Source organism: Leishmania major, chromosome 21 (genome assembly GCF_000002725.2).
Source record: "Leishmania major strain Friedlin complete genome, chromosome 21".
Lineage (NCBI taxonomy): Eukaryota > Euglenozoa > Kinetoplastea > Trypanosomatida > Trypanosomatidae > Leishmania > Leishmania major.
This window is the reverse complement of record NC_007262.2, coordinates 450,001-472,699: the sequence shown is the minus strand read 5'-3', so window position 1 is coordinate 472,699 and position 22,699 is coordinate 450,001. Positions and strand designations below refer to the sequence as shown.

The window sequence follows — 22,699 nt, the reverse complement described above, 5'->3', positions numbered from 1 at the left end:
GATGTGACCAACGCGTCTCTATATGAACGAATCCCCGCACGTATCCACATGTCCGCACGCATGCACACCTGCGGATGCATCCCTTTCCTTTCATCATTGCTGTCCCCTCATCGAAGCCCACTCCATTAAATGATACACTCCCTTCAAGGCGCGTCTCCCCTTATGTGTGCGTGAGTGCCTTGTGCGTGCACGGGTGCGCGTGTACTCACAAGTGCATTCACCACATCTCTCTGCTCTTTTTCTGTCATCGGTAGTTTGTGTGTGGCTGGGTGTGATGTGTGTGGGTGTTGGTGCATGCCATCGCGTGCGCTGTGCGTGTACGTGTACGTGTACGCGTGAGCAAGCAGAAAGAGGTGGGATGTGGCCTTGCTCATCGCGGCGCAGCCGGTGGCCGGGCATCTCTCTTCCTCCCCCCCCCACCCCCACCCGGTCAGCTCATACACGCACGGTTGCAAGCGCAACCACGTAATACAGATGCGCGCACGTGTTGAGGCTTTATACCCCTATCCCCTTGCCGCAACAGGAGCGGGCACAGAAGGCGTCCCTCGCGAAGGCGATCCAAAGCAGAGGCGGCACAGCATGAAAGCAAGCAGCCGACAAGGGCACTCCGACGCAGGTGGAGTTCGGCGCACCCCACCCCACCACCGTTGCTCGCTCTCACTGCCGCCACCGCCACCATCAGCACAGATGGATGCTGCTAGCAGGGAAGCGATACTGGAGGAGCGGAAGAAAACGAAAGAAAACAAAGAAGAGAGAGAGAGAGAGAGACAACGCGTCGCAGCGGGGTGCGAGAGAACCGGCACCGGCGCACGCCCAGACGGCTCCGTCACGCGGTGCCTCGGTGTGCGATGTGGGCGTGGCGGGATGTGTATGCCTATTCGAGTCGCTTTTCTTCACGTCTCCTCTCTTCGTGCGGGTCACGTTGTTACCCGCTAGCGTCGCCCTCCCCTCCTCATCGTATTGTAAGCCCATGACAGGTCGCATGGAGGGGGTACGCGTTGCCCTGCGCTCTTCCATCATTGTCTGGCATCCACAGGCGCACACACATTCGCTTACACCCCGCATACACGCACATCCCCATCATAGAAAACGCTTTGAAACGACAAAAAGGAGACGTAGCCGGCGTGCGAAATGTTGCGCCAAGACATCACGGCCCTGCAGCCTCTGCAGCAGCAAGAAGACTCGGTAGATAATGCAGCGGGGCCCGTGAAGTCGTCGTCGTCGTTGCAGCAGCAGCTGAAAAGCATGCCATCAACGCTATCGGAGGCACTCCATGAGTTTTATAGAGCGCATACACAGCTGGAACCGCACCAGCACCAGCAGCAGCAACAGCCGCCACCGCTTGTACGTGGGCCTCCGCCGTCAGCGCCGCCGAACGTGCTGGCTAACATAATGCTGGCCAATGAGCGCCTCTCTGCCTCCGTGACGCGGTCGCACAGTCGCGATCGCAGCGTGTCGGAGGCGCCTGTCGAAACTCACCGTGATGGCAACAAGGACCCACACAGCCGCCAAGGCCAAGCGGTGCGGCCGTACACCGGCAAGATCCGCAGCACTGTTGCTTTCTCTAGGGAAGGCGAGCGGGAAAGCAGTGCTTCTCAGGTGCGCTCCGCTTCGCCGCCGGACAGCATCGCCACGGCTGCGCCACCACTACGCCCAGAGGTGCCCATAACGACTACCTTAGACGTCGATCCCACGCAGCCGTTGGCGCTGTTACAAGATCGACGGCGTGGAAATGTAGAGGCACGGGTGGATTCGCACGACCGCGCAGCAGCCGCGCGGCACCCGGACCCGGGTGTCACGTCCGTGGCCGTGCCGCCGTCTAGCACGCAAACAGGTGCGAATGCTGCGCCCCATCGAAGACCCTCGCCGTCGCCAGAAGCTGCGGCGGACGACGAGCTTCAGCGCACCCGGCAGAAGCTGGCAGAAATGCAACGCCTCTACAGTTTTGAGAAGCGGGCGCACCTGCAACAGCGCACTCGGCAGCTGCGCGAAGAAGCGCAGAGGCGGCAATCGGACGACGACATCACAGAGCGGACGGCGCAGCTCTTGATCGACTACGAGTCACTCATTCGATTCCGCGACACCGCCAGCCGAGAGCACCTGGAAGGGGTTCTGCAGCGCGTCACGGCCGAGTGGAAGCGAAGTGCCGAGAGCCTCGAGCAGACTCGCGCCGCGTGTGAGGATGCTCTCCTTTCCCGCCTGCACGCGACGCTTGCAGAGCAGCAGGATGCACTGGCAAAGCGCCTCCAGCAGCACCTCGTGTTGGTGGCCAAGTCCACCGTGGAGACGGAGCGTGCGCAGCATGCGGCCATCGCGGCTGCCGTCCAGGAGCAAGTCGAGTCCTTCAAGGAGGAGTACCGCCGTGTACTCGAGCAAGACATGGCGGAGCGGCAGCGGCTGATGGATGAGCAAGCGGCACACCGAGAGGCGCAGTGGCGCAGCTTCTTGAAGGACGAGCACGCCCGCATGGTCGCAACCGGCGAAGCGGCTGCCCGTGAAGCGAGTCGTCGCCAGCTGGAGACGCTGCACATTGCAATGCGCGACATCACGGCGCTGCGGGAGCAGCTGCTGCACGAGCATACACGCCGGCAAGCGCAGGTGGGTCAGGAGTACCTTGTGGCGTACGAAGGCCTTGCCAGCGAGTACGTTGCGTCTACTGCAGAGACGGCGGAGTTCGTGCAGCGCCTGCAGCGTGACTACGCAAGCGTCATACACGCCTTACACAAGGAGGTGAACCGCGTGTCAGCAGAGAAGCAGGAGGCAGTGCGTCAGTCGGAGCAATGCACTTTGCAAGTGGCGGAAGCCGTCGCGCAGCAGCTGCACCTCGCCGAGGAGTCGGTGGACGCACGGTGGCAGGCTCGGTGGGCGGCGGAGCAGGAGGCGCACCGTGCCGCTGTGCTGCGGCTGACGCGTCTGCACGAGGAGGCCCTGGAGAAGGTGTGGAGCGCCAGTGCCGTCAAGGAGGCCAAGCTAAAGGAGGAGCATGAAAGAGAACACGCAGCATGGGAGGCGCATCTGACGCACCAGCAGGAGCAACAGACTGCCGCCTTTGACGACGCCCTCCGGAGTGCCCAGGGAACGGTGCAGAGATTGGAAAGGGAAAAGGAGGGTCTCTCGGTGCAAGTTCAGCAACTCAAGGATCAGCTGCGGCGCGAGGAGCTTGCGCACGAGGCAGTTGTGCAGGGCGCGCGTCAGGCCGAAGAAGCGCGCTACACGTCGCAGCTGAACAGCCTCGAGGCGGCCTATGATGCGGTACTGCAACAGTACAAGGAGAAGCTTAAGACGGCCTGCAACGGAAGTGACGGTTCTGGTGCCGGCTTCACAACCGCGACGACCGCGGTGAAACGAGTGATGGTGGTTGAGAAGGAGCTGCACGAGGCTCGGGCGGAGCACGCAACTCAAGTGCAGCAGGCCGTAGAGGAAACGGCAGCACTATGGTCAGCTCGGCTCGAGGAGTGCCGTCAGCAGCAGCGAGCCCACTGTAAAGCGATGGAGCAGCAGCACCGTGCGCTGCGGGCGGCACTCCTCGAGGAGGTGCAGCGGCGCGAGCAAGCACTGGAGGAAAGCTGTGTAGCCGAGCGCAGGGCCCACCAAGAAGAGCTGCAAAACGTCATCACGAGGGAGAAAGAGGCCTCGCAGCGTGCACTGGAGCGTCTCGAACGGCAGCACGCTGCGGCGCAACGCCAAGTAGAAGCAGAGGCGGAGAGGCGCGTGCGTGTCGGCGAGGATGCACTGGCGGCGCGCGAGAAGCAGCTCGAAATTGCCGAAGCAGAGTGGCAGCGTCGCCGCACAGAGGACAAGGAAGCCTCACTGCAGCAACTGACGGCACATGTCGCTGCTCAGCACGCGAAGCAGCTCGCAGAGTTGGAAGAACAAGAGGCCATCTTGCGCAGTGAGCACGCCCAGCTCGCGCGGCAGCAGGCCGTGATGGAGCAAGACATACGGAGGGTCGTGCGAGGTGAGATGGAGATGCGGCTGACGGAACAGCTGGCTGCCGCCGAAAAGGGCTGGATGCGACTGCTGGAAGCTGAGCTGCTGCAGCGCTTCACGACGTGGCAGGAGTTTCGGATGCAAGAGCTGGCGTATGTGCAGCAGCTCCACCGCGAGGAGATGCGTCTGCAAGATGAGCACCACGCAGTCCAGATAACCGCGTTGCAAGATGCACAGCAACGCCATCTCTCTCAGGAGGCAGAGGCCATGCGTGCGCGCGAGGCAGCATGGGCGGCCGCACGCACTGCTTCGCTCGACGCCTACAACGAGGCGGTCGCTGCCAAGTTGCAGGAAGTGCTGGCGGTGGAGAGAGCCCAGTGGCACACAGCTCAGCAGCAGCACGCAGCGGAACGAGACGCCAGCATTGAAACTACGGCTGCACGTGTCGCGGAGCACTTTGCCATCACAGAGGCCACTCGTGCGCAGCTGGAGGAGGAGGTGCACGCGAGCTACCTTGCAACTCTGGAGCAACAGCAAGCAAAAATGTCCGCACTCCTGGCGGAGCAGCGTCACCGTCACGAGGAGGCCATTGCGCAGGTGAGGGCATCATCCGCCGAGCTGGCGCAGCAGCAGGCCGCGCAGTTTGAGAAGGACCTCGACGCACGCGAACGGGAACATGAGGCTCATGTGCGAGAGGTAAAGGAGGCCCTCGAACGGCAGTTGGCTGCTCAGCGCTCCCAGCACGCGGCGGCGCTTGCAGCAGAACGCTCGGTCGCGCGGGATGACGTCACGCGCCTTCAGCAGCAAGCGGACGCGGCGCGCGAGGCGTATGAGAACGCCGCATCTGTGCGGATGCAGAATATGCGTCGCCTGCACGAGCAGCAGATCGCGGAGCTGCAGCAGCGTTGCGACGCGCAGGCGAGACAGCTAGGCAGCATCGAAGCGGATTCGTACCTGCTGGAGCAGCGCGTTCGACACGAGCAGGAGGCGACGCTGCGCGCCGAGTACGAGGAGAGCATTGCGGGCCTGCGCAACGCCATCGAGGAGCGAAATCGGGGCTACGCCGAGCTACAAGCCTCCTTGTACGCGCGCGTGCAAGCCGAGGCGGACCGCATTCAAGCTGCTGCAGACGAGAGGGTAGCCTGCTTCATGCAGCAGCAGCAGAAGCAGCTTGCCGAGCTGCTTCTCGCCCACGAGAGAGCCCTTGGGGAGCAGCAGCAGCGCCAGCAGGAGGAGCTGGCGCGACTGCGGGCTCACCATGAGGTGGATCTCAAGGCGCAGGCGTGCAAACTCCGCAAAGAGCACGAGGCCACCGAAGCGGCTCTGCAGTCCCAGTGGGAGGCCCAGCAGGAAAGCTGGCAGCAACTCCTCGAGGATGAGCGCCGAGACCGACGCGCCGCAGACGAGCGCGCGACTGCAGCCGCGGCCGATGCGGCTGAGCTCCGTGTTGCGTGGGAGCAGCAGCAAGCAGCAGCCTATCGCGCACTGGACGAGCAGTACCGCTGGTTGCTAGAGCAGATGCGGAGCGATATGCAGGTGGAGCGCGAAGAGCTGGCGCGTCGTTGTCTTGAGGAGGAGGAACATCACTTTGCAGCCAAGATGCTGCAGCGTCAGCACGCTCACCGTCAGCCACCTCAAGCTCAGCCGCAGCAGAAGCTGAGCGTCTCCACCCATTCCTTTCCCACGCCGGACGCCCCCATTCTTGTCGCGGCTCCGGAGTCCAGAACGCCGCTTGACAGGAGGCGCAGTAGTGGCGCTGCAACCATGACCCTCTCGACTCCCGCTGCTCCGTGCTCGGCGACCTCGCAGGGAAGTCCTCTGCTCATCTCTCCCGCTGCCCCCGTTGAACTTCCGGCAGCGCATCACCATCACAGCCATCACCACAACCACGAGCAGGAGCCGCATGCAGATTTGGTGTCAAGGTCAAAGCAGCGTCTTCGGCAGCTGTGGGACGTGCTGGAGGTTCCCTCTGCAGACCAACGTACCTTCCTCAACTACGCAGACTCGCTTGCGCAAGAGGCACCAGCGGCGGTGTTGCAAGACGCGCTGCTGAGGGAGCAGCGACGGTTGGAGGCACAGCTGCCTCTCTTAGAGGCCCTGACACGTCGCGAGTACGTGCAGCGGCAGTTGCGCGCTCTGGCCAATGTACGACCCTTGGCAGCACTCTCCCTTAACAGCAAGTCTGATGCTAAATTGAAGCGCTGGAGCGCCGAGGACGGCGATTACGATACCGATGACGCCCTCCACGTCTCCGTCTCCGCCCCTTCACCATCGGTCTCTGGCGTGCTTACCGATGGTGGGGGAAGCGCTACTACATCGGCGGCCGTTTCACCGCCGGCCAAGATGCGAGGCAAGGCGGAGGGCACGCAACTCGAGCAGCTGCAGCTGGAGTTGCAGCGGCTGACAGTGCAGCTCCGCCGCGACATCACGCAGCACGAGAAAGAGTACGGGCAGCTCTTCTGCGTCCACGGCACGCGCGTGATGGACACGCTGTGACGCTCCTACATCTGTGCGGGGGCCGAGAGGGGGGAAAAGGGGAGGTCCAACAGCAACGCTGCACCCAGGCAGTGCAAGCACGCACGCCACACAACGCGCTCATCCGGCCGCATATGCCGTCAAAAAGAGCCCGCGTACACACACACGCTTCTCCCGCCCCATACAGAAGCGGCGGGGAACTGCCGCATGCATCTCTCGGCATGTGCGCATGCAAACATAGACGGTCCTCCTCCTCCCTCCTCCTCCCTCTGGACACGCATGCACGTTCACACGAAAAAAGAGAGAGAGAGAGAGCAGCGCAGAACGACCAAACCGCTGCAGCGGAATGTCCTCTTTTCATCTTCCGCCGTCTTCCGCGTCACCAGTCGAATGCCCTTCGCTTGTCTTTGCCGAGGCTGCGGACTTCGCGGACAGTTCTGCGACATATTCCGTTCGCCCTCCTCGGAGGGCGCGCGTTCCATGACACCGCGGACGTGTGGGTAGGGAGTAGCGGGACATGGCACGATGATGAGCGCCCCCCCCACCACCACCCACCCACCCACCCCCTTGTCGTTGTGGCGGTGTGCATCTTTCCCTTCGCTACCGTCGACACACTCCCTCCTTTCTCCCGCTTTCGTTTTCCCGCTGCGCCTGCTGGGCGATGATTGCACGAGCACGTACATCACCACCACCACCACCGGCACGCGCAAACATTGACGAACAGGCACTTGAGCACCGACAGACGCACGCGCACGTACAAGTGCATGCATACACGCATCCCTGCTCCGCATCGGGCACCCTCACACACGCTCAAGCACCGACAGTGCCTTCTCTCTCCAGACTTTCTTCCTTCCGTTTAGCGCCACTTCCTCGTGTGGCCCGCACCCGCTCCTCACTTGACAACCGCAACGCAGCCATCCACATTACGGCGACATCAGAAATCGGCGTGCTCGTTGTGCTGCGCAGTTCTTTGTTGCTCTCTCTCTCTCTCTCTCTCCCTCTCCCTCCCTCTCTCACATCTCCTCCGCCTTTCCTTGATTACGTTCTTCTTCTTGGGAGCCCACCCACACTTGTCTATCACCGGCAACGCACACGCGCGCCCAGCGCAGGCCTCAGTGTGCGCTGTTCTTTGCGAACTTGTGGCAGACGATGAAAGCCATCCACGGAGGCGGCCGTATCGCTGCCACGACATGCGTGCATGTAGAGGTGAAGGGCTCGCTGGACATTCCGCTCAACCTGAGCCTGCTTGCAGACTTGGGGGACCCGATGGTGGAGCAAGAGATTATTAAGGAGGCAGTGCGTATTGCCGTGAGCGAGCGGCTTGGTTGTTTCGGCGGTGTCGAGGTGCACCTGAGCTCCAGCGGCGGGCGGGAAGGTGGCAGAGCGGCTGCTGAGCAGAAGGCGAGGCAGAGGGAGACACAGATGCAGCCGCAGGAAGCAGAGGCCACAGCTTCGTCGTACAGTCATGGCATGGAAAATAGCTGTTGTGGCCGCTACTGCGAGGCGAGCGTGAACCTGGAGGACTTGGGCAGCTGCATCGAGTCTATTCAGAAGGCCTACGAAGGTCTCCTGATGCACGCACAACTCCTGCACGAGCTGCTGAACACGGACACCGCGACAGCGCCATCAGGAGCGGCGGATGTGACTGTCGCGTCCACACCACAGTCTCAGCAGCCAAGTGACTTCGATGCGCAGGCAGACGCTGTCAAGCGCCTCGCTGCCGCCCGTCAGCTTGTCGCCGACATGGTGGCCGATCACCGTTCTGGCGTTGTCGCCGAGGCCGCAGCATTGCAGGATGGCGCCTCTCCTCAGCGACTTGCCTCTCACGAGACGGACATGTTGGCAGATGAGCACGCGGAGGCGACAGCGATGATCCACGCAAGACGATATGGTAAGCGGCCCTCCCACGACGACGACACAGACGCTGGACTTCGCTTTGGCTTGCTGGCCGGAGGTGACGAAGACGCGGAGGAACAGCAGCGGCAGCAGCAAGCGGAAGACAGGAAGAGCGAGGAAGAGCTGCGTGCACGGTACATGGAGCTCGGCTATTCCCCGTTGTGAAGCCCAGTCGATGCGCCCTCACACTGTATGTCGCCCACCCACTCGCTACGTGTCGATCCGTTGATGAGCCGGTGACAAGAACCCGGCATGGTGAGAAAGAGAGCATGAGAGCAGGGGATGGGGAGTGGGGGTTGTGGGATTGGGAAAGGTGCGGCGGACATTGCTCTAAGCGAAGTGGGCAAAGATACGACCACCATTGGGCCCCCCCGGCGAAGGGAGAGGGCAGCGACGAGAGGAGAAAACGACAAGGAAGACACGGATCAACGTTTTACGCCCATGCACTGCCACAAGCGCGGCCGCACGGGCGGGCACGTCATTGGTGTGCCCTGGTGCCGCACTCATCAAGGCGTCTCCGTCCTCATGTTCCTCTCCACCACCGCCAACTCGCTTGGGTGTGCATGTGTGGGGTGTATGTGTGTACGCCTCCCGTTTTAGCCGTGTCTCCCTCATCCTCCTTCGTCCTCCCTCACCCACTCTCCGCTCTCTGTGCGTACGTGATGGACGTCATCCACTGCAAGCGACAAAGAAAACAGAAGAGCGAGCACTTCGCTGATATCGCGGGCTGTGGGCGTGTGCTCGTGTCGTCTTCTCCCCCTCCATCCCTCTTTCTTCGTGTAGCATCCCCCCTCCCCGCGCAAGCGCTGCTACTCTCCGCCTGCCTGCGAATGTGTTGAAGCGCGCTCGCTCTCACTAGCCGACTCCGAGACGTTATGTTCACCCGCGTCGGTGCCTTTTTGGAGGCCATCGACAAGAAGACAGAGGAGCTGGCCAATGCCGTCGATGAGGAGGACCTCGCGCGGACGGCGGGGCAGCGACTGCACAGCAGTAGCGGTGTGAGCAGAAACACGTCTTTGCAGCAGCATCCTCAGCCACCGCTGTGCCCCGCAAGGGGCCACGACAGCGGTGTTTTTCATGAGAGCCGCCTCGGCGGCCTCCCGCGCAGCCGTGGCAATGCCGCCGGTAGTAGCAGTGATGACTTCCAGACCGCGGGGACCCCGCCCTCGGTCATGATCTCGTCGGCACATGTTGCATCTGACAAAGCGTACGCGGCAGGACACGTGCCACTGTCGCTGCCCACAAAGTTACCCTCGTTCCGGCCATCTACGCAAGACCCGGCGATCGATGGCGGCAGAGGAGGCGTTGCCGCTGGATGGAAGCAGCACCTGACTGCGTCCACTGTGGCGGACCCGTTTCCCGGAAACGATCTCGCCTCAAGCCAGGGTGATGCAGCCATCGTCTCGTCTGCTGCGCTCGGCGGTGGCGAGACACCTATCCATAACATCAGCATTGCGGAAGCCGCGGTGGAGCGACTCAAGGCGCGGTGCAAAGCCCTCGAAGCCGACAAGACACGCTGGCAGCAAGAGGCCGCCACCCATCGCGCTCAGTGCAGCGCCGCACGGGACGCCTTGTGGAAAGCGGAGCAGGATACACGCGCGAGTCGCGCAGCTCAGCGTGCGGCTGAGCAGGCACTCACGGTCTACAAGGAAACCTCGCAGCGGCTGTTGGACGAGGCGCATCATGAGTTGAAGCAGGCACGCGACGCCGCAGCGGGGCGGTCCTCAGCGACAGAACCACAGCAGCAGACTGACGCATCGCACGACGCACGGGAGCTGCATCAGCGGCTAGAGCTGCTGCAGGCAGATCACGCATCGCTGAACGCCGAGGTAGAGCGCTATCGCCAGGAAGCGGCCAAGGCAACAGCGGAACTGCAGCACATGCAGGAGAGGCACCGACAGGCACAGATGCGCGTTGACATGTTGCAGCTCGAGGTGGGCGCCGCCCGCGAGTCACTCGAGGGCGAAGTCTCGGCACACGCGGACACGCGAAGTGCCCTACGTCGTCTACAGACGCAGAAAGATGAGCTAGTGAGAAGGGGCAGCAGCCCTTCCTTGTCCGCAGCGGTGGCACAGGGCACCGGTGAAGCAGGCCCCGCTGTCGATGTGGGACCGCTGCAGAGAGAGCTGAATGAGCTGAAGCAACGCCACCAACTTCTCACTCTTCAGGCAAGCAACCTACAGGCCGCCCTCGACGCCGCGGCGCGTGAGGCGACAGACATGAAAGCACGGTACAACGAGCTCGCGAAGCACGTGAATGATGCGGAGGTGGAGATGGCAGCTGGCTTCCGCGCGTCTGCCATATATGAGAACGGCAACGGTTGCAGCTCTGTCTTCCCTGCGCCTCCGACGACTTCCTCCATGCGCGGCCACCGAGGCCCCAATGCCGATAGGAACGGACTTGGCGGGCACAGCGCGGCGGCTGGCGCTCCTTGGGCACACTATCCTGGAGCTGCAGCCACCACACCGGAGAGCAGCGGTGACGCCCGGCGCCGCAACCCGGCTATGGTGCGTCTGGCACGTGAGTACGGTATCGCCGGCCGCGCAGTTGTCGCAGTCGTCTCCTCCATTGACAGCTTCGCCGTGCAGGTGGGCCGCGTCCTCACGCAGGCGCGTTGGATGTGGCGTGTGGCGCTGATGTGCTACATTGGCCTCCTGCAGGTTTGGGTGGTCTTGATGATCATTGGCACCCTCGCCCTGGAGGACAGCGCGCATGTGCAGGAGATGGCGAAGGTTCCAGAGCCCCTGTAGGGTGGCACGTTTTTTTTTTCTACTTGCCTTTTTCGTTGTGTAGCTGCCTCCGCTTGTGGTCGCTCTGTTGCCGACGCTTCGGAGGAGTATCGGAAGAGGTGTCCCATCCCCCACCCTCATGACGGTCACCGCCAACCAGCCAACCATCCCTCAACCTCACCCAACCTTTCAACGTGTCTGTCCGTGACTCAGCCGCTGGAAACCGCACATACGCAGGCAAGTGGTGAGGCGGCGGTGAAGAGGGCTGTGCACAACTATATCCCGGTGTGTGTGTGTGTGCGTGTGTGTGTGCGTGTGTGTATGCACGAGTGGGAAAGAAACAACGCGGGTGCGCTGCTCGCGGCACGCGTCAACGGTACCAGGCGCGCGCGCGCACACACACACACACATGCGCATGTGCCAGTCGCTACAAGCAGCGCGACGAAGTCTGGACAGCAAAGATTCGCCATGGCCTGCTGGCGTCGACGGCTAGGAGAGGTACCGGAGTGCGTTGGCGCTCGCACGGCGGCACATGTAGCCGATTGGTGAGTCCTTGGCCGACCTGTCAGTGCTCTCTTTCTCACCCATCTTCTGCTTTTGCCCCTCTCGCGTCTTCCTGTTCACTCTGCTGCCGTTCCCTCTCCATACACACCGTTAGACTCGATGACCTCTCACCAAAGCACGTACGTGCGCGTGGCGCCATCGCCGCGCTTCAAGGATTCGCAGACACCGGCGTCGAGTGAGCTCATCCAGCTGCGGGTGCAGCACATGCTGCCGCAGACAACGCAACGCGCGAAGGAGCGGGTGGGAAACCTGAAGAGACTCTATGCGGTGCCGCACGCGCTTCTTCTGCGCGAGCACGCGACGGCTATGGCAGCGACCCTCCACCGCCTGCGCCTCGTCAAGGCGGTGCGCAACATCAAAGTTCTAGGAGCCGGCGGCGGTAGCAACGTTGTCGCCGGCGCGCTCTGCTTACCGTTCCACTCCTGTGCAGCGCTGCCCGCCGTGCCGGCGGTGGTCAGCGGCGACAGCGGGTCTTCCAGTCCTTCGTCTGTGTGTGTGCTGACCGGATCTGCAGATGGTCTCCTTACGCTGTGGGATGCACAGAACTGCACCCCGCTGCGCAGCCAATCCACGTACGCCGACTCGCACGGATGGGGCCGTGTCAAGTCGGTTGTAGTTCACCCGCAGCAGCAGGGCGGAGCAAGCGCGGCCTCGGCCACGTCGTTCGCGTTCACGGCGAGCATGTTTCAACGTGTCGTGCGTGTGTGGCGGGTGACATTGGGTGGCGGTGACAGTGATGCGCCGGACCAAGACTCTGGCGCACTGCTACAGCCCCTGACAACATCCCCCATCAAGTCTGCCGAGACGGTGGACAACAGCTCTGGTGGCGACGCTGGGGGCCTACAGCAGCTGGCCCTGGACCCTACAGGCGCCCTCCTCGCAGCAACGCACGCCGCCGGGATCGTGCATGTGTGGGATGCGCGGGCTGTGCTCGAGGGCACGTCATCGTCCGCAGCAGCGAGCCCCGTCGCGGACACGTCTCCACTCACACATCTCTACGCGCAGGACGGCTATGAGACGGCCGGGGCCACCCTCGGCATCGCTTTTCATCCGGACGGTTCGCTGCTCACGACAAGCGACGCCGGCGGTCGCATTGTTGCCTGGGACACACGCAGCGGCCAGCTTGCCTTCCACACCGGCGGCCGCGTTGGCGGGCACCTGCGAGCCGCGCTGTGTGTGGCGTGGTCTCCTTGCGGCGTGCGCGTTGCGTCGGGCGGCGGCGATGGTGTCGTGCACCTCTACGATGCCCGTAAGCTGAGCAAGGCGGGGCTGGGGCCGCACAACGACTCCGGTGGCGGCGCTGCCCCGTTCCAGTTACTCGGTCACGACGACGCTGTCACGTCGCTGAGCTTTTACGCAAACCCCCTCAGCTCCGGTGGCCATGGCGCACTGAGCCAGGTGCTGCCAATCGGCTTGGTGACGACGTCGCTGGACCACACTGTCCGCATCTGGGATGCGGACACGGGACTGTGTGTGCGCACCCTAGACGCAGGCATGCCTCTCTACGCGCAGTGTCGACCGCAGCTCCCGCCAGTCTCCCCCCGCTTCGCTTCGTCCACGGCGATTATGGTGGTTGGGCACAGCAAGAACTGGCTGCTCTACGACGTCGATATGGCGGACGAGGTGGCGGACGAGGTGGTCGTTGCGGGCGGCTCAGGCATCACGGTGACGGAGAACGACATCGTCGTCTCCGCCCACGGCTCCGCTAAAGACATGCGGTTTTCTGTGCTGACCTCGTATGTCAGCCGGCCCACAAACAACAACGAAGAAACCGACAGCGGCAGCAGCGATGACGACGACGAAATGATGACGCTGCGCAAGAAGCCGCCGCCGCCGCAGGGGCTGGTGAAGAGTGCAGCTGCCAGCGCACTCCAGAACGGCGGCCACGACAAGGAGGACGACAGCGACGAGGATGAGATGGAGATGCTCAGGAAAAAGAAGTGACGCAGCCGCTGCGTGTGTGCGTGTGCGTGTGCGTGTGCGTGCGGGACACCGCAGTTACCCATGACGCCGTCGACGGCGATTACACGGAACAAGGCGAAGCAAGTAAACAGATGTGTGTGCATAATAGCGAAAAGAATTCAATAGTGTGCCAGCGTGTCTCCCTCAAAGTCGCACTGCTGCTGGGTAGAACAGGCATCCATGTTGTCACCCTTTCATACTCACTACACATGGCTCCTGTTGCTGCGCGGTCGTACTCCCTCTCTTGTTGTTGTGTGCGTCTCCTGCTGAAGCGCAACACCGAAGCGCCGCTGCGTCCATCATCATCATTCCTCTCTCTCTCTCTCTGCCCCCCATCGCTTCATGTATGTGTGTGTGTGTGTGTGCTTGCTTGCTTGGCGTGTGTTCTCCTGCATGCATCACTGGCCTCGATCGCCACGCCCACGGCAGCCTCTCTTTCTCTCTCGCTTCACGTACCCGTTAGGGCTGTCGCACACGCGCTTGAGGCGCACAGGCACGCAAGCAGACGCGTTCGTGCACTTCGCTGCGATTCTTTACGCTTGTGATTGGGAGGGGATCGGTGGAGTGCCACGCGCCGCCCACGATTGATCAGCGCGCCTTGCGTAGCGGGAGTGCGTGTGCGTGTGTGGGTGTCGCGGTGCATATCTGCCGGCAGTGTGCGGCGGCGTCAAGGCTGGGCCTGTCGTACATGCATCTGCACTTAAAGGCACAAAGAACGAACGCGCTGCACCATGCATTCTACCGCCGCCGCGCCTCGCATGGCGCGCGACACGCCCGTCATGACAAACTCGAAGACGGGGACCGCAACACGGGTGCACCACTTACCGAGCTACCCCAGTGATGGCGATGATGTTCTTTCCTCGCTGTGCTTCCTACAGCGGATGGCGAGTGTGTTCGAGCAGCAAGGCAACTACGCTGAGTGTGTCAAGAGCGTTGAGTCAGCGCTGCTACTGCGGCAGGCGAACAATGCAGCTGTAGGCAACGCCTTGGCGGAGCGTCGGCGTGCACTAGAAAATCGAGCATCCCGGCGCCACCCTGCAACGATGCGGCGTGGTGCACCGAGCACCGGCGACATAGACGACGACTACGTGCCACTCACGGACAATGGGGACGTGGCGCTGCCCATGAGCATCTGCCTGCAGGCACAAGAGGCGGTGCTGCGGTGCAACAGCTACGCCGTCGAGGCCCTCCAGCATGCCCAGTACGATAGCGCGGCGTTCTTCCTCAATCGCGCCATGTTCCTCACCGACGGAGACGAGGACGCGCAGCAAGAAGCTTCGACGACGGATGGCGCAGGGGGTGGCGTCACGAGTAGTAGTGGCGGCACCGTCTCTGGGCAGTGGTGGTGGCGTGCAGTATTGCAGTCATCTGCGCCGCAGCCCGAGTCCCAGTCGGCGGTAGCAAGCGTTGATTCCATCGACCTCGACACGCTGACGAGCACGCAAGACGAGGTGAGGCAGAAGACGGCAGCCACGGCGGCTGCGTTTCGCGCGTGCTTTGGGCCGACGTCGCACGATCAGCAGCTGCGCCTGTCCCTCCGCGTGGTCACACTGAACCACCTCGGCTGTCTAGAACAACGCCGTGGGCGACCCCGCGCCGCTGTGGTGTTTCTGCGTATGGCGATACAGGCGCAGGCCCAGCTCGAGGAAAGCCGTCGACTCGACGGCGACGCCGTTGCCCAAGCCTTGCCGAAGGCGAGGCGTTGCCACCTCAGCAGTAGCAGCAGCAGTGGCACGGAAGGTACCGTCTCGGCCTACCTGAATCTGTGCACGGTGCTGAACGAGCTGGGGCAGCACGCGGAGGCGGCACAGGTATGCGAGCGAGTGATCCCGCTGCTGCAGCAGGCACTTCTGGAGTGCACCAGTGCCCACCCAGCGGCGACAGTGGGGGACGAAGCGGATGTGCGCACGCAACAGCAGCGCCAGCGCGACGCAAAGGATGCGCAGGTCTGCACTGCCACGATGCTCGCAGTGGCGTTCTACAGCTTTGGTGCCTCACTGGAGCGGCGCGACGCCGCTAGCGGCAACGTCAATGCCCAACGGTGGGCCTTCCAGGAAGCCATCCAGGTGTGTCACCGCTACGGCCTCGTACCAGCATACTGCCGCACGATTGAGCAAGTGATGCAGGCACTCCGGCACCCGGGCGCGGCCACCATTCCCGCGGAGGAAGGAAGTCGCAGTGCGCTGCCATTCACCGGTTCTTCGGCAGCGAATGCCCCTGCCAGCGCCAAGCGCCGCAGCGGTGTCGATGTTGCAGCTTCGCGTCCTCTGCCGCCGCCGATGAACCCTTCGTCTTGGGAGGCGTCGTCGGCCGTGACGCCGATGGCGGACATACTGCAGTTCGGCGCACCCACCGAGTACGAGGCGCCGCTTCACTGCCCACCGCTGCAACCCGTGCAGACGGAGCTCAAGCGACTCTCTCTACCACCTACATCAAGGACAGCTGCCCATACTGCTTCACTGCCAGCGCCGCAGCAGCCACCGGCGCGGTCGGCGTTTCTTCGGCCCAGCGGTCACGGCTCACCACTCCCCTCGCAGCTGCCACCGCTGGCGGCGTCGTACCCCGGTGGTCAACAGAACGCGTGGTGCGCGTCTCCCGAAGCTCCGGGGCCACGGTCACCACCTTCAGTGCACGAGCCACTCACCATCAGCGACAGGAAAAGCAGCGGCATGAAGGTGGCAGCTACCGCTCCGCCAACCTTCGCGCTGCGACCGTCGACGGGAGCCCCTTCGACGTCAGCCTTTCCATTGACACAGTTGCGCGGTCTGCCCCTCGCAGCCGCGAGCAGTTCTGCGTCGACCACCTCGATGACCTCCGGCCCTGCCAATCTCCGCACCAGCATTGCCGCCTCGCTGCCCGCGGCCCTGCCGCGTAGTAGCCTGAGCACTTCCATCGCCGGCCTCACCACAGGAGCTGCCAATGCCGCTGCTCGGTTGACGCCGAACCCGCCACGCGGCGGTCGGCTGCAAGCCGCGGTGAGCGACCGTCAGCGGACGCTGAAGAACGCCAAGAGGCAGCAGTCAAAACTTCAGAAGAGCCTGGAGCGGCGGCAGCAGCTCGAGACTGCCGTGGCCGACGCCGCGCTGGCCGAGAAAGTCTTTCAACAGCTGATCAGCGAGAAGAGTAAAACGGAAGTCGAGCGGTGCCGTCGCGCCGCCGCGCAGATTCAACGCATTTGGCGTGGTGTGCTGGCGCGGACGTGGGTGGCGACGCTGATGGCCGCCACTCTGCGACTCCAGCGCGTGGTGCGCCGTTTTCTCGTGCGTGTCGGCGCGCAGCACGCCCGCGAGGCGGAGGAGCGTGCCCGTCAGCAAGCGGAGGAGTTGGCGCAGCAGGAGGCTGCGTGTCGTGTCTTGCAAGCGCGGGCGCGCCAGTTTCTCCGCCGGCTGCAGATTCGCCGCACGTACCGCGCAAACCAGGCGCGGCACTACTACGCAGCCCGCACTATCCAGCGCGGCTACCGTGCCTTCTGCGAGCGGCGTGCTGCCTTCCTCGCGGCCAGAGCAGAGGCGAACCGAAGGAAGGATGAGCAGTGGCAGTTCCGCCAAAAGGTGGCTGCCAGGCGCATCCAGAGCTCCTACTTGGAGTACCGCATGAAGCGGGCAGAGCTCGACGAGCACCGCGCGCGCCAGCGCCGCGTACGGGCCGCCGTCCACATCCAGGCCGTCGTTCGTGGCTACCTCACTCGCGCGTGGTATGCCTACTATCGCGTGTACCGCCGTGACCAAGAGGTACGTTCGGCTGCGATGCAGACCAAGCTGGTGATGATCCAGAGTGCCTGCCGTGTCATCTGCTCCGCCTACTACGGCCAGCAGCGCGCCTTGCATGCTTTCTTAGCCATGCGGGAGGCGCGCCAGCATCGGGCGGCAACGCGGCTACAGAGTCTCTGGCGGTGCCACGTCGCCAAGATCCGTCGCGCGCGTCTGCAGGCGGAGCATGACTGTCTCGTGCGCCACGCAGTCCGCATCCAACGCTGGTACCGCATGAGGGTGCTGCGGCGTGCGTTCCTGGTGTACAAGGCGGAGCAGCAGCGCATCCGCGCAGCATCGCGCGTGCAGCGCTGGATACGTGAGTGCTGGCAGGCGGTAAAAGCACGCGAGTTTGCCGCTTACCACGCAGAACTTCTGCGTCAGCAGCAGCAGAAGCGGCTTCAGGCTCGCGCCATCGTTGTCCTGCAGGCCTGCTGCACGGCGTGCCTCAGCGACCGACTTGTGGCTAGTGTCCGCCGCATTTACCAGCGCCACGATACCGTCGTGCGAGTGTGGCAGCGGGTGGGCCGCGGATTGGCGGCGCGACGCGAAGTGGCGCTGGAGCGGCGTGTCGCGTACTGGGTCGCGGTCAAAGAACGCGAGACGGCGCGGCGCACAGCCGCTGCGTGCGTGTTGCAGCAGGCGTGGCGCTGTGCCGCGGCAAAGGACAAGGTCCAGCGCATGCGCCGCGAAGTGGCCGCCGCTGACGTCATCACGCGTGCGTATCGCGTGTACAGAGCACGGGTGCAGCTTGCTGATCTGCGCCGCGCGCGTCAGCTACGCCTGGAGGACGCCGCTGCCCGCAGCATCCAGCGTGCTTTCGCTGACTTCCTGCGTCGTCAGCGCGCGAAGGAGACGGAGGCCTACTACCGTGGCGAACACCAGAAGAAGATGCATCGCCTGCGCAGGCAGGAGGCAGCCATCATGATCCAGTCAGTCTGGCGCGGGCACGTCACCCGCAAGGCGGTGGAGCGAGACCTACAGGAGTTGCAAGCCTTTTCCGCTGCTGCGGTGCGCATCCAGCGCACGTGGCACTCGCGACGGTCGCGGCGGCAGCTGGACCGCGAGTTGAACCAGCGCATCAAGGAGCGTGCCCGTGATGCGGAGGCGGCGCTGGTGGTGCAGTGCTTCTGGCGCAAGATTATGGCGGGGCGGCGCGCGGCGCACCTGCGCGTCGTGATGCAGCAGCGCCTCGTGGCGGCAGTGCATATTCAGATGTGGTGGCGCGTGCAGCTCGCCCAGCGCGAGTTTGCGCGGCGTCGCATCCTCCGCCGCGAGGAGGCCGCGCTCGAACTGTACTACGCCATGCAGTGGGAAGCGCACGTATCACTGGTGAACTCTTTCGTGCGCGCGCGGCGGGCGCAGGTGCTCTCCCGCGATCGCCTTCGCGACTGCCTTGTCGGGCAGCTGACGGAGGCAGAGCGGCACCGCTTCACCAATCGACACGCCGCTGCCACAAAGATCCAGGCACTCTACCGCGGCCACTACGAGCGTGTTTACGTGCGCGGGCTTGTAGCGCAGGCTCGCGAGGAGGCGCGACGGTCGGCGGAGCTGGCGGCGCGACAGCAGCGTGCTGCTATAGCTATTCAGTGCGCGTACCGCTGCGCAAGGTCGCGGCAGCAGCTCGCCGATCTGAAGCAAGTCGAGCTGGAGCGGGTGCTCGTGAGTCACCAAGAGTTTGCGGAGAAGGCGGACCCAGCCGAGGTGGTGAGGGAGCTCTTCTGGCTCAACACGACGTACCTGCAGCGCGAGGCTTGCAACGCGCGCCGTCGCGAGGCAGAGCGGAAGCGCGCCGCGGCCGCGTCGATTCAGTGCGCCTATCGCTGCTACAAGTCCCGTCAGCAGGTTTCGACAGCCGCGGACCTGCACCAGCGCGAGCGGGCCGCGCGGCTTCTGCAAGACTGCTGGCGGCACCACCGCGATGTTCACCGTATCAAGAAGCGCCAGCGGAGACAGGCAGCAGCCACGCGGCTGCAGTGCCACATTCGTGGCTGGCTGGTGCGGCGAAGCTGGCCCCTGTGGCGCGCCGCTGTGGAGGCGGAGCGGCAGGAGCACGTTCTTCTGCAAGACATGCTGGACCATGCCGCGATCATTATCCAAAGCTTTTGGCGGCGTGTGCAGGCGCAGCGGGCGGCGGCGCGGCGGCGGAAGGCTCACCAGGAGCGGCACTGCATGCTTGCGCGGCAGGAGGCCGCGACGGTAATCCAAGACACGTTCCGCGAGCACCAGTGCCGGCGCATGGAACGTACGCTACGAGGCGGACCATAGGACATGCGGGTGCGGAAGCGGTGTGGTGCTGAAAAGGTGGATGTGCGTGCGTGCCCTCTGTGTGTGTGTGTGTGTGTGTGGCCTCTGACGTCGCCACACCTCTCTGTTGCTGTTGTATCCTTTCATTAGTTGACTTTGTCTCTAAGCGCAATGTATAGCGTCTTGGCGTTCGTTGGTCCACGTGCGTGTGTGGATGCCGTCGAGCTTCTCGTTGTTCGTCCTCTCTCCCAGCCCAGCTCACCACCACCCGCGGTCCTCATGCGTCACGTGATCGGTCCAACCAGGGCGGCGCTCAATACGCGAGCGGCGAGTGCGATGGAGGGAAAGAGAGGAGAGGGAAAGAGAGGGGAGGGAGAGATGGTGGGGTCTGCGGTCAGTGGAAGGACAAGCGCGCACACACACACACAACGGCAATCCTCCTCCCCTTCACCGCTTCGCTCTTTCGGTCTCTTGCTTCCGTTGGCATGCCGTGCTCCACCCGAATATGTTTCCCGACTGTTTTTTGTTCTTTTGTTAGATCTCTCTTTCTCTTGTGATCTGATAGGTCTGCGTCCTGTGCCCATCCGCGTGTGCTCGGTGTTGTGCAACACCGGTGCTTGGGATGCCGACGAGTGACGCTCGCGATGTTGACGATAGTTTGTTGCTTTACTTGATATCCTCTGAAGTGTTTTCCATGATGCTCGTGTACATAGCCCCTCCCCCTTCTCTTTTCCTTTCCCCTCTTGCACGTGTGTGCCGTCCACTGTCCGTCGCTCCTTTCCTTGTCCGTTTCACCTGGAACACGGCACGCACATGCATCTCGACGCAAAGCTCAAAAGAAAAAGGTAAGCTGAGTCCACATGATGGACGGGTGTCATCGTCATGCCATACGCGTCCTGTTACACGGACGCTCGACAGCCGCCCGCATTGACTACGTGTGGGTGCGTGCAGTCGCCTCCCCCATAACTGTCGCACCTACAGAGAGAGAGAGAGAGTACAGCAACGCATGCGTTTCGCGGTGCATCATTGGCTGATCTGTGGGAGAGAAGTGGAGGTGTAGTAACGGAGGGATAGCGATGGCGATCGCATCTCCCCCTGTCCGTCGCGCACACCTCTCGTGACCTCCTTAATATTCATCACCGTCGTCTGCCCTCCTACCACCACCCCTTCTTCTCTCCCCTATCTACCCCCATTGCTCATGCATGTATTCCGCTCTCTTCTCCTGCCCGTGGTCTGGGCCAACGCTCGACATGTGATGAGCTCTGCGGGAAAAAGGTCGGGAAGAGCAGCCGCACCACCATAGCCAGTGTGTTTTTTGCCGAGCCATGACCGCTCCACACGGCTCTCCCGCCGCCGCCGGCCGTGAGAAGCACGCGATACCGGCGTTTCGCAGCTACATCAGTGTCGAGCTGCCCTTTGCGGTGACGCCAACCGTCACCACATCGTCGGCGATGCTCGACGGCGCCGATCACCCGAGTACGTCGGCACACGCGGGAGAGCGGCGCGAGGTGGAGGCCTTCCTGCCTGCGTCGTTTGTCGTTCCATGTCTTCACCGCGCCATGCCACAGCAGACAACAGCTCGCGGCGATGCGGGTGCCACGCACGACAGCGCGGAGGAGCCGGAAGGGGGGGATGATGAGGGCGACGACGATGTGCCGAGTAGCAGCAGCGGCGGCGACAGCGGCGAGAGTGCGTCGCGCGCCTTCCCGCCCACGGTGGCGAAGAGGACAGCCGTCCAGGCGGTGCACGGTGTGGCCGGCCAGCGAACAGAGCTGCACCTCCTCACGCGCCATCACCACCACTACTGCACCGTGCCGATCTTCAGCGGGTGGCGCAGCACGAACTGGGGCACCGGCAGCGACGAGGAGGACGAGGGGGACCGTGCAAGCGACAGCGGGGTCGGCAGGGACGGGTGCGCGGATGCGGAAGATGCAGCGGAGGGGGCGCACCTGCCAGCACAGAAGCGCCGCCGCCGCGAGGTATTCGCCTCGATGGAGCCGCAGTTGCTTGTCAACGGGTACTACCGCAACGACTTGTTGCTGCGGATGCGCCAGCGCCGCCGCATCCGCCGGTACCGCGACCCCGTCACCAACGCCGTGCTTCGCGAGGAGGAAGTAGACAGCGCGGAGGAGGGGCAAGGGGGATCTGCGCACGGCGACAAGGACGCGCGCGGCACGGCCAGGACGAGTGGCCTGAGCGCGGAGGTTGTCGGAGTGGTGTCGCGCGAGATGGAGCTGGCGCGTCCAGCCGACTTCACATTTGCGCTCTTCACACCGGAGCAGCTGCAGGCGGCGCCGTCGCTCTGCGGCGCGGACGTCTTTCCGCCGCAGCACTTCTTGGGCGCGCGGGCCCCGTTCGAGGTGAGATACGAGCCCGGCAGAGACCCGAACACCGCCGTGGCGACCGTGTCTGCGACTGCAGCGCCGAGAGACGACAGGCTCGCGGTGGATGCCAACGGTGACTCGGCAGTGGCGCAGTACGACTTTGCAACGCTGCCGACCATCAGCATCAGCGCGGAGGAATCGACCGTGTTGCCGACGCGGCAGGCGGCGCACAACAGCTTCCTGCACTCGATGGGAAGCTCCCTCGATGGCGGGCTCGACACTGACCCGCCCGAGGTCCAAATGATGGTGCGGCTGCTGGCGGTGCGGCCGTCGTGGGTGGTGCAGGACCTGCAGGACGCCATGCTGCAGTCGGGCCTGTGCCCGCGCGCGTATCGCAACAAGCAGGTGATGCAGTGCTTCACGTACCTCATTCGCAACGGCCCGTTCAACCGCCTGCGGCTGCGACTCGGCTATGACCCGTACGCGAGCGCCAGCAGCGTCGTGTACGAGCGCATTACGGTGCGGCTGCTGCGCCGCTCCGACGTCGGTGTGCGGCTGCGGGACGTGTCGCGCTCGCCTCATATTGAGAGCGTGCTTCGCCTGCTGCTCGAGCGCGACAGGGAGCGGCGTGTCGAGTACAAGAGCCTGCCAGCCCATGCGTGCCGTCAGACGCTGCTGGAGATGCAGTGTCGCAACATCCGCCGTGGGCAGCTCTACATCCCGTTCCAACTCGCCGACGTGATGGACGACCCGTACATGGCGGACGTGGCGCGCTGCGTCGAGCCAGCGACTGCGCCGATGGAGTTGGCGCGGTGTGGGCAGC

At 63.6% G+C, this 22,699-nt stretch overlaps 6 protein-coding genes across 6 annotated transcripts in view; all 6 read left to right on the top strand.

Moving 5' to 3' along the window:
* Positions 1–1,131: 1,131 nt before the first annotated feature.
* Positions 1,132–6,426, top strand: LMJF_21_1150 (conserved hypothetical protein; the record flags this gene model as incomplete). Its single annotated transcript, XM_001683015.1, has 1 exon — positions 1,132–6,426. One exon carries the CDS (start codon positions 1,132–1,134, stop codon positions 6,424–6,426), a length of 5,295 nt encoding a protein of 1,764 aa, XP_001683067.1.
* Positions 6,427–7,554: 1,128 nt separating this feature from the next.
* On the top strand, positions 7,555–8,466 carry LMJF_21_1140 (conserved hypothetical protein; the record flags this gene model as incomplete). The annotated part of the gene is made up of 1 exon (XM_001683014.1): positions 7,555–8,466. One exon carries the CDS (start codon positions 7,555–7,557, stop codon positions 8,464–8,466), a length of 912 nt encoding a protein of 303 aa, XP_001683066.1.
* Positions 8,467–9,176: 710 nt separating this feature from the next.
* LMJF_21_1130 (conserved hypothetical protein) lies at positions 9,177–11,051 on the top strand (the record flags this gene model as incomplete). The annotated part of the gene is made up of 1 exon (XM_001683013.1): positions 9,177–11,051. One exon carries the CDS (start codon positions 9,177–9,179, stop codon positions 11,049–11,051), a length of 1,875 nt encoding a protein of 624 aa, XP_001683065.1.
* Positions 11,052–11,693: 642 nt separating this feature from the next.
* Positions 11,694–13,538, top strand: LMJF_21_1120 (putative U4/U6 small nuclear ribonuclear protein; the record flags this gene model as incomplete). The annotated part of the gene is made up of 1 exon (XM_001683012.1): positions 11,694–13,538. The coding sequence occupies one exon, from the start codon at positions 11,694–11,696 to the stop codon at positions 13,536–13,538; it is 1,845 nt and encodes a 614-aa protein (XP_001683064.1).
* A 749-nt stretch (positions 13,539–14,287) lies between these two features.
* LMJF_21_1110 (conserved hypothetical protein) lies at positions 14,288–19,573 on the top strand (the record flags this gene model as incomplete). Its single annotated transcript, XM_001683011.1, has 1 exon — positions 14,288–19,573. One exon carries the CDS (start codon positions 14,288–14,290, stop codon positions 19,571–19,573), a length of 5,286 nt encoding a protein of 1,761 aa, XP_001683063.1.
* Positions 19,574–20,877: 1,304 nt separating this feature from the next.
* LMJF_21_1100 (conserved hypothetical protein) overlaps positions 20,878–22,699 on the top strand; it is a gene marked incomplete at both ends in the record, with an annotated part of 2,103 nt that continues 281 nt past the window's right edge. The window contains one exon of the mRNA XM_001683010.1: positions 20,878–22,699. This exon is cut by the window's right edge and continues 281 nt beyond it. Within this exon, the coding sequence (XP_001683062.1) occupies positions 20,878–22,699 (1,822 nt within the window).